Here is an 11,004-nt window from a genome sequence, read left to right as displayed (position 1 = left end):
ATTTTTAAAAGCAAGAGTAATACATGGAGGTGATTAAACCTTTAAAGTGTACCCTTTGTTTCCAAGGTCTTGTTAATTATCATTTAGGAGCAGTTTATTTGCAATGTGCTCAATTACTTTGGTAACTAAATAGCTTTTTACTGATCAGCATTGAACATCATTTGCTTAATAGCAACTAACAAATGCAGTGGCAGAGTTCCACCGATAGTCTGCTTTCAGAAATAGGCTTATTTAAGATTGAGCTCCAGAGGAAAAATAGATTCTAACAGAATAGATTATTGTTATTTACATAACCACTTAGGTCTACAGAAACAAAATGATCTTTCCGTTTTTTAAAATTAAGGAATCCGTAAGCCAAAAGAGAATATCTAAGTAACTCCCAAGTCCATTCCGTTCATTCATCCAGTCCATTTGTGCCATGAAAATCTTCATGACATTCCTATTTGATCAATCACAACCCACAGCTCTCAATGACTGCTCACGTCTGACCTTCTCAGTAAAGACTTCTCTTATAGCCTAGAACAGTCATAGGATTTTTCCTCTCCAAGCTTTTGACACTTTGGATTATAGATCCCATGTGCTTGCCAATGCTTTTTTTGTTAACTATAGAAAAATAAAAAGCAAATACAGACAGGCAAAAGACTCAGAGGGTCACATAACCTTGTATGGTGAACTATACCATGTGAATGGTCAAGGAAAGTTTCTGGAGCATGGGACATATTAGCTAGGTGTTGAAAGAAAAATAGGAATTCAATAGGCTGGAAAATGGAAGGAGGGTATTCCAAGCAGAGGGTATGCCTATCTAGATGCACAAATGTATGGTCAATATGGTGTTCAACACTGAAATGCTACATGGGGACCTGACAAGGGGTAATTGTGTTTGTTTTGTGCTGCTGTGATGGAATGCCACAGACTGTATAATTTATAAACAGAAATTTATTAGGACACAGTTCTGGAGGCTGGGAAGTCTAAGGTCCAGGTGCCAGAAAGTTCAGTGTCTGGTTAGGTCATTCTCTTCCAAGATGGTGCCTTGCATGCTGCCTAGATCCTCACGTGGCAGAAGGCCAAAGGGAGAAAGAGGATGAGCCCATTCACTTTTTATAATGGCATTAATCTATTCATGAGGGCTCAACCTAAATGCTTCCCATTAGGCCCCACTGTCACATTGGGAATTAAGTTTCCAACACGCCGATTATTGGGCACACATTCAAACTGTAGCAGTAGGCAAAGCCAAATCGTGGAAGCCTTTTATTCTAAGCTGTGGGACTCAGCTTTATTCTGTTAACAGTGAAGATGCAGAAAGGGCGAGATGCAGTGGCTCATACCTGTAATCCTAGCACTTTGAGAGGTTGAAGTGAGTGGATCACTTGAGCCCGGGAGTTCAAGACCAGCCTGGGCAACACAGTGAGATCCCGTCTCTATGAAAATTTTTAAAAAGTAAAAGTTAGCTAGGTGTGGTGTCATGTACTGTTCCCAACTACTCAGGAGGCTGAGGCAAGAGGATCACTTGATCCTGGGAAGTTGAGGCTGCAGTAAGCCATGATCACACCACTGCACTCCAGCCTGAGTGACAGCAATACCCTGTACCACTTCCCCACCAAAAAAGATGCACAAAGGGGAGATTTATCTCCCTAGTTTTCTAAAGGAGTAAAAGCAACTTCTGTGGGTGGAATAGCCCTATAAGTAGAAGGGGCCAAAAGATAAAAAGGGCAACCAAAGAAGGGAATGAGGGGATGAGAAGAAGACAGGGACTCATGTCTGCACATTACAGAATAAAGAAGAAAAGACACAACATCAATCTAAAAAGAAATAAATGAAAACAGTAAAAGGCAGTGTTGAAGGCAGTCAAACACTGACTTCTATAGTATGGGTTAAAGCCTAGCTTCACCTCTAACTTTCTCTGAAATCTTAAAATGTTCTAACCTTTCTTATTTTGTTCATCTATAAAATGGAGATTTTATCTTAGTTTGTTGTGAGATTAAATAAGTTAATGATTCTAACTCTTTAGAACCTTGCCAAGGATATAATAACTGCTTAATAACCCCTCACGATCATGTTCTGTGTTCTAGGGAAGTCAGGTTAAGGATAGTAATTCTCTTTTAAATCATGAAGTCTACCTAGAGTTATGTAAGATGTCACCATTGGGGGATGCTGTGTGGTAGGCACATAAAACCTTTCTGTACCGTTTATTGTAACTTCTTGTGAGTCTCTAATTATTTCAAAATAAAAAGTTTTATTTTGTTTTGTTTTTCTTAAAGCCTTTTCAAACCACAATGGCAATTCATTCAATCATGTGCTCAGCACTTGATGCATGCCATACCCTGAGCTCCTTCTGTTCTAACATTAATAAACCTCATCTTCCAATATTCAGAAAGCAATTAACCAAATGACAGTGTGACTTTCCATTTTTACTATTGCTCTTTGGCAGAAACATAGCAATAAAAATAAACTATTGGAAATGAAATTATGAGTATCCTAGATTAATCCCCAAAGTTGCAGTTTCTTTTGTTGTTCAGCTGTTTGATTTTCTAAGAGCCTGAACCCAGCCAAGTGCATACGCTATTTCTGAGTAGAGTTCTGCCCAGTTCTCTGTCTGACTAGAATGGCACAGAAACAACAAATCTCTCATAAAGCCTAATGGTGCTTCTCAACAGAGGCATGCTTCGAATTCTGAGCTGAATAATTTAATACTAGGGTACAGCCCATGGGTAGTACAGAAAAGAGTCAATACTTGCCTTGTCTTTGTACAACCAGGATGTATGTCTGCATGACAATAATAAAGACTCAATTTCAGCCCCCATTCACCCTTCCACAACAGCAGGGGCAGGGCACCCTAGAGCATAAATAATCTGAACAACCCTGTGTTGAGGGCCTGCTGAAGATGCTTAACATCCCTGGCACCATCCACTAATTGTCTCCATCAATCACAACTTGACAGTTACAAGTAAATTGCCTGTGTTCTCCCCATATTCCTGCCTATCTCATTGTGTAAAAACAGCTCTACCTCCATCTGCTAGTCACTACCAATCACTCTTGCCAAGATGGTGACTCCTCTTCTTGCCTGCTAGTCCCTAGACACAAAGAGTCCAAAGTGCCTTGGTGGCAGCCATAGCTTTTAGTTCAATGGTACCTTTGCTATGTTACCTGGCAGAAGTACACTTCCTTTGGTTACCAGGACCTCCAACTTGAAGAGCACAGAGGTGCAGATGAAGAAGCACAAAGCCCTTCAGTGGGTCAATGGGAGTGATGTTAACTGAGGCCATTTCTTCCTCTACCCCTTGATTCTAAGACCTATATATACTTCCTGTTAGGGACCCAACACCATGAAGTGGGCTCTGATTTAACACATATGCTGCACTTTAAAGGATGGGACCCTAACCTTTCAGAGCATTACCTTTAAGTGACACTTCATATGTTCCTTCAGCAGTTCATTCTAGGGCTCTAAAAGTACAGCTACTTCTGTCTGGTGTAGTACATAATACAAACAGTAGGTTCTAGGATCATGAGCTATCCTACACCCCCTTCACAATTAAGTGGGTCCCCTGATCACATACTATGTTGTATGGATTTCCATCCTTGTTTGGTAATCTAAAAGCCCCCAGATAATAGTTAGTTGTGTTGACTATGACACAGAGATCAGGAAAGGAAAGCTTATACCCAGAATAAGTGCATCATTGGAAGGATGGACAGCTGGCTGATGCAGGACAGAGGGGACCCAATGTAGTCAACTTGCCACAAATCAACCAGTCGAATCTCCTGAAGACCTAGTAACCTATTGAGGGCTCCTTGTTGGTCTCTCTTGTTAGCAAGTTGGACATTCAAAATCAGCAGTAGCTAGATTTGCCAGGATAATTGGTAGTCCATTGTATTGGCTAATGAGTAGTCTTGCTCTCTGCCACTGTGGCCACTCTATTCATGTGCCCATCATGCCAGTACTTAATCCAATGACAAAGCCTGGATAATGTCAACTGGACAAGTTATCTTGTCTATTTGTTTTTTCAGTGCTTCTTGTGTACTTGGTGCTTTCCGATTAGTGTTAAATGCATGACACAAAAATCTTCACACTTTGTGCCCACTCCCATAGTCCCAACCACATGTCTCTGTCTCAGACTCTTGTTTCTAATCTCCAAGTCCCTTTCATTCAGGTCCCTGTCCACACAGCTAGACTATTGGCTACTGTGCAGAAACCTATACATATATTCACACCTTAGGCCAATTTTTCTTCCACACAAATAGATAACCATATTCATTGCTTGCAGCTTCATTCATTGGGAAGACATTCCTTCTCCACTGTCTTCCAAGTCTACCCCATAATTCAGCTGTACTTCAGTGACCATCTATTTTTGCTTTACAGCTACTTAAGGAACTAACCCATTGTCAGCCAGGATTGGCCTTTTACTTCCCTTTCAGCTAGTCATAGAGAACCCCCATATAGCCATAAGTGTGAGCTATGCAAGGGCACTGGTACAACCCTGGTGGGTGACATGGAAGCATCTGTGCTACTTGCTCATGCAGCCTCCTCATGCCAATCTAATCCCATATGGGTTTGATCCCAGATGTGCCATTTTCATCTTCCAATAGAAGGCTGTGGGATACGTCTGAGTGTATGACTTAGTGCACTGGCAATAATCTAGCTCATAATGGTCAGTTCCAAATACATTTGGTGCCCCATTATCAGCCGTTCCATCTTGACCAAGGCTCAGCAACATTCTAGGAAGGGTTTCTCAAAAGGTGTATAACTTTATACTGAAAATGGATAGCATTGCTTCAGAGCCCTAGGGGCCTGCATTCTGATTCTTTCGCTTGGGCATCCATGAACTCCAAACTATCTTTCCCCACTAACACATTCAGCACCATAGGGTCAGCCAGATCATATGCCCCAAGTAGTAGGGTTGCTTATACTGCAGCCCATACATGCTGCAGAGCCCTTTCTTGCTCCAGGCCCACTCAAAGCTGTGAGACTTCTATGTAGTTCAGTATATGGGACCAAAAATATGCCTAGATGTGGAATGTGTTGCCTCCAAAACACAAAGAGGCCTACCAGGTATCTTGCTCTATTTATTGAGATTGAGAATGTAAGATACAGCAATTTAACTTTTACTTGAAAATGCAGTGGTGGGAGTGGTATTCTATCAGACTTTCACTACTGAACCACTAAAAACTTTACCCATGTGGCATGTTCCTGAATTTTCACAGGGTTTATCTCTCACCCTCCAGAGCATATGTGTCCTACCAAGGCCTCTAATGTATTAGACACTTCTTGTTGACTCTTAATGACATCTTTGATGTAAATGGATCAATGTGATATTCTACAGAATTTCAGATGGTCCATGTCTCTTCAGACCTTATTATGACAGATGTTTGAAGAGGTAACATAGCCATGGGCAAAGCAGAAAATGAATATTATTGTCTGTTTCATGTGAATATAGACTCTGATTTTTTTGGATGTGTCTTTGTCTGGTTTTGCTATCAGGATGATATTGGCCTCGTAGAATGAGTTTGGAAGTATTCCCTCCTCCTCTATTTTTCAGAATAGTTTGAGTAAGATTGATATTAGTTCTTCATTAAATGTTTGGTATAATTCAGCAGAGGAGCCATCAGTTCCTGAACTTTTCTTTATTGGAAGACATTTTATTATAAGATCTTGTTATTTGTTATTGGTCATAGTTCAATCTTGGTACATTGTATGCATCTAGGAATTTGTTCCTTTCTTCTGTAATTTCCAATTTATTTACAATTTATTTGACTCTTCTCTCTTCTTTATTAGTCTGGCTAAAGGTTTGTCAATTTTGCATGACATTTCAAAAATCCAACTTTTTGTTTCATTGATATTTTGTATTGTTTTCTTCATTTCAATTTCATTTATTTCTGCTCTGATATTTATTATTTATTTTCTGCTACTAATTTTGAGTTTGTTATGCTCTTCCTTTTCTAGTTCTTTAAGATGTATTATTAGGTTGTTTATTTAAAGTTTATCTTCTTTTTCAATGTAGGTACTAATAGCTATAAACTTCCCTCTTAGTGCTTTTGCTGTATCCCATAGATTTTGGTATGTTGTGTTTCTATTATCATTTGTTTCAAGAAATTTTTAAATTTTCTTCTTAATTTCTTCATTGACCCACTAGTCATTCAGGAGCATATGGTTTGATTTCCATCTATTTGTATAGTTTCCAAAGTTCCTCTTGTTATTGATTTCTAGTTTTATTCCATTATGGTCAGAGATGATGCTTCATATTATATTATTTTATTTTGTTTTAATGTTTTCAGGCTTTTAGTGATTTAACATATAGTCTACTCTTGAGAATGACCCATGTGCTGTGGAAAATAATGTGTATTCTACAACTGTTGTTTGGTCTATAGTGCAGATTAACTCTCGTGTTTCTTTACTAATTTTCTGTCTGGAAGATCTGTCCAATGGTGAAATTGTGGTGTTGAAGTCTCCAGCTATTATTGTATGGGGTCTATATCTCTCTTTAGCTCTAACAATATTTAATTTATATGTCTGGGTGCTCCAGTGTTGGGGGCATATATATTTACAATTGTTATATTCTCTTGCTGAATTGACCCGTTTTTCACTATATAGTAACCTTCTTTATCTCTTTCTATAGTTTTTGTCTTGAAATCTATTTTGCCTGATATAAGCATAACTAGCCCTGCTCTTTTGTGGTTTCCATTGACATGGAATATCTTTTCCCATCCCTTTATTTTCCGCCTATGTGTGCCTTGTGTCTTTATTGGTGAAGTGTGTTTCTTGTAAGCAACAGATCATTGAATCCTTTTTTTTTTTTCAATCCATTCAGCCACTTGATGACTTTTGATCGGCAAGTCTCAGAGTCTCATCCAGTCTTCAATGTACCTGGGTATTGCTGCCGGTTATTCTGAGCCCAAGGACTCTTTAGTTAGCAGGTGATGAATGCTGCCAGGACTATGTCCTTCCCTTCAAGGCAGTAGTTTCTCTTCTGGCCTAGGGCATGTCTAGAAATGCCATCCAGGAGCTAGGGCTTGGAAAGGGGGCCTCTCAGAGCTGACCAGTGCCCTCTCCTGTTGTGACTGTGCTGGTATCCAAGATGTAAGACAAAATCTTTCCTACTCCTTCCTTCTCCTTCTTCTCCTCTCCTTAAGTGGAAGAAAGGGATCTCTTTTGGAGCTGTGAGAATTGCAGCCTGGGGTTAGGGGAGGGGTAGTGCCAGAACTCCCTCAGCCACCCAAGCTGGTATCTCACTAGGCCATGTGCCTCCCCAGTGTACTGGCTCTGGGCCCAGTTCATAACTAGAACTTGCTTGAAAGTTGCACTCCTTGTGGCCTAGACTGACTTTCAAGTGTATTTAGAGCCCTAGAGCACTTTAGCTTGCAGCGGTAAGGCTTGTGGGAATTCAAGTTCTGACCACCAGGATTGGTGATTTCCTTTTGGCTAGAGGTAATATAAATGCTGTCTCCATGGGGTGGGGCATCAGCTGAGTTTGGCCCAGTTTTCTTTTATGCTATAATAGGACAGAACTAAGTTCAATGCCTCACAATTGCTGTGCTTTTCTCCCCTGGCACCTAGGAATGCTCTCCATACCCTGCTGCCATTGCTGGGGGATGGGAGAGGGGTGGCGTTAGATATTTAAAACTGTTTTTTTTTTCTACTTCTTCAGTGCCTCTTTCAGCAATGTGAAGTTAAAACCAAGCACTATGAGAGCTCACCTGATTTTTGGTGCTTACAAAGCTACTTTTTTTGTGTGTAGATAGTTGCTAAATTAGTGTCCTTGCTGAGGGAGGAAGAGGGAATGATAAGTGGAGCCTTCTATTCTGCAACCTTGCCTGCAGCACTCTTTTGAGAAAGATTCTGGATTACGTGATAAATTAGTGATGTCTGTCATGGAGGGGTGAGGGGCAGTTTTTAGACATATAGCCTATTTTGCCATTTCTGCTATAAACATCTGCACAGCTTGTACAATCTGTAACTATAGAATTGAGTACAGATGACCTGCCCACAAGAGGACAAATGTCCTGACCTTGGCCTTAGTGCCTCTGTAATTCAACCAAGTACATTAATTAAATGGATAGATCATATACTTGCTGTTTTCCAAGGGTAGAAGTTGAAAGTGGAAAGGAGAAGAAAGCGAAGAAACCTGGGAGGAGGGGGACTAAGACTGGGCATAAGGAAAAATAAGAGGTCCAATTTGCAAAATAATGGGTGTAGTAAGGGGAATTTTGAAGTATTCTCCAAAGATAATGATTTTGCTTTTCTCAATTTTGTCCTCTTGATTCTCACACAGTACTTTCTTTAGTACAGACCTACACACCCCGAAAACTTCTGTTCTGGGACTTAAAAAGTCAACTCTATGATTAGCATGATTCCTCTTCAGTCATTACTGAAATTCTTCCTAGGTGGCTACATTTAAGTGGTAAGAAGCTGCAATAATATAAGTCAAAGAACTCCTACCTTGCTTTGCATTTCCTCAGTGGCCATCTGATAAAGCAGGAAGGAAAAAAATAAAAAATGAACCTCCCCAGGATTTCATTTCTATTGTGGCTTAGCTGCAAATTTGAAAAATAAAAATAAAAATAAACCCTGAATGTAAGCACTTGTATGTTTTTGTTAGATTCTTTCACAGGACTGGTCAACATCTTGACAGATATTATTTGGCGATTCACTGGAGACTTCATGGCACCTGATCTGGTTTGCCGAGTGGTCCGCTATTTGCAGGTATGTCACACCTTCCAAATGTGATGAGACAAACTGATACCAGAGTTAGCTTTTAGATTTATCATAAGGAAAATAATATAAAACCTTGCATTCCTATGCATCAAACTGCCCGCTTTCTCCTAGGTAGAAGGGCAATGAAAATTTGATTTTTAATGTATTTCCTTTGCTAAAAATAGTATCTATATAAAGAAAACACAAACGAGCAATGCTAAGGATGTAAAGCATTCGTATTTCAAATGTTAAATAAAATGTCTGGGTCAATATTAAGGATTTTGGCATATTGTGGATAATCTCCAAAAAGTTTGTTAATTATATTTACCTTTCACTTCTCAAATGAACTCAACACTGCCTACTGTTCTTTTTTGTAAACCAAGGGGAATTTGTTAGAACATAACTATTACCTATTGAATTATTGCCTAAATTATACTTTTTAAAGTATCTATTGGTATTTGAATTTCTTCCTCTCAAATTTCCTATTTTCCTTTTTGAATGATTTTATAACTGAGAGACTTTTTTTTAGTTTTTCTAAGATCTATTTTTAGATTAAAGATATTGATGCTTCAAATGTCAATCTGCTTCATTATAAGCCATATTTATGTATCATATGTATATTTGATTTAAAATATTACATATATACATATTTACATATATACATACTTGTTAATATGCATTAGATGTTTATAATATAGATTTAGACACTTCAACTAAGTCTGGAAGGAATGGATTATTTCATAACTGGTATTAGGTTTGATGTGCTGTTTCTGAGTTCTTAAAATTAATTTTTATTAATATATTTTTATTCTGATGCTAGTACTTCAGGTCTAAATTATTATAGCTTTATGTATATACAATGCATTTCTAGAAAGCTTTATCCTGCTAGATTCCATTTGTTAGTAGAACCTTTTAGGATCTTTGTATATATATTCATAAGTAAAATTATAATTTTTTTCATTGGTTTTATTATTTTCAGGTCATGATAATGAAGTTATTCCATATTCAGAAAATGAATATGGAATAGTTACAGTTACAATCTTCTTTTGTGCTCTGAATATAACCTTGAAAGTTTGGTATGTCTGAAAGAGCCTTTACCATTATGTACGGCTAGTATTTTCTCAGGGGAAATTTTTAAAAATATATTTCAATTTCTTTCTGAGGATATTTGCTTCCTTGTAAATAAATGCTTTCAATTGCTTATTATATTAGTAATCAATTGCTGAGACACAAATTATGACAAAACTTGGTGGCTTAAAACAGTAAACATTTATTATCTCACAGTTTCTATTAGTCAAGAATTCAGGAACAGCTTGGCTAGGCAGATCTGGATAAAGGCTTATCAAAAGGTTCAGTCAGATGCTTTGTGGTACTGTAGTCATCAGAATGCTTGGCTGGGACTGGACAAGATGGATCACTCACATAGGTGGTAAATTAGTACTGGCTTTAGTGGAATACTCAGTTCTCCACATGGGCCTCTCTATAGGTACATTTTAGTGTCCTCACAACATAGTATCTGGCTTTTCCAAGAATAACCTATTCAAGTGACCAAGGTGGAAGTGGCAATGTATTTTATGAACTAGTCTCAAAGGTCAAACACTATCACTTTCATATGATTATTTTGGTTGTACAAATCAACTCGGATTCAGTACGGGAAAAGAAGAACCACAAAACTAGGAAGTAAGGATTATTTGTGACATGTTGGAGGTTGGCAACCACACTATCTTCATATTTTTCCAAAGCATTTGATAACCTATGGTTTCTCCTAATCATTAACTTTAAAATGTCTTCTTGATTTAGAAATATTCATGTCAGTAAAATTTTTTCTAACTGTATGTACAATAAATGTTAAGATAATACTATATATAAAATATGTCTTTTTACATAGGGAAAACAATAGAGAAAGAAATTCTGATAATTCTCTCTTCTATAAAGAAAGCAAGAAAATTGGCAAAAAATATCAGAATCAAATTTGTAAGACTCTGAAAATTAACCAAACACTTGCAATTACCCAGGGAGCATTTATTCAGGAAAATGGCTGAATCTCAGTGAGAAAAATGAGCTTTGCGGTGCTTTGGCTTACATTATTCTCATCCCCCAGTATCCAACTCTGTAATAGCCTTAAAAAGTAATAGCTCTCATTCATAGTGAAAACAAATTGTCTGGCAGCCGCTGTAGAAAGCAAAACAGGGATAGAGCCCTTTCAAATTCCCAAGAAATTGCCATTATTTGACATGTCTGGCAGTTCTCTGGAAGACTCCACTTGCAAGGCTGTCTTTATTTTACTTAAATCAGAACTCACCCACTGTGAAAAACCTTTC

At 38.1% G+C, this 11,004-nt stretch overlaps 1 protein-coding gene across 5 annotated transcripts in view; it reads left to right on the top strand.

The window, feature by feature from the left end:
• The window catches only part of NPSR1 (neuropeptide S receptor 1), a 233,563-nt gene that overhangs the window by 124,524 nt on the left and 98,035 nt on the right, over positions 1 to 11,004 (top strand). For 2 of the 5 annotated variants that reach the window (XM_054496682.1, XM_054496683.1), the window contains exon 3: positions 8,589 to 8,692. The exons of 2 other annotated variants lie outside the window; for them this stretch is intronic. In XM_054496682.1, coding sequence (XP_054352657.1) covers positions 8,589 to 8,692 — 104 coding nt within the window. The remainder of the gene's footprint in view (positions 1 to 8,588; positions 8,693 to 11,004) is intronic. One more of the 5 variants, XM_054496684.1, reaches the window with a different exon arrangement.

The sequence above is a fragment of the Pongo pygmaeus genome, chromosome 6 (assembly GCF_028885625.2).
Source record: "Pongo pygmaeus isolate AG05252 chromosome 6, NHGRI_mPonPyg2-v2.0_pri, whole genome shotgun sequence".
NCBI lineage: Eukaryota > Metazoa > Chordata > Mammalia > Primates > Hominidae > Pongo > Pongo pygmaeus.
Note: the sequence above shows the minus strand (reverse complement) of the source record. Positions and strands in the feature narration are given on the sequence as shown.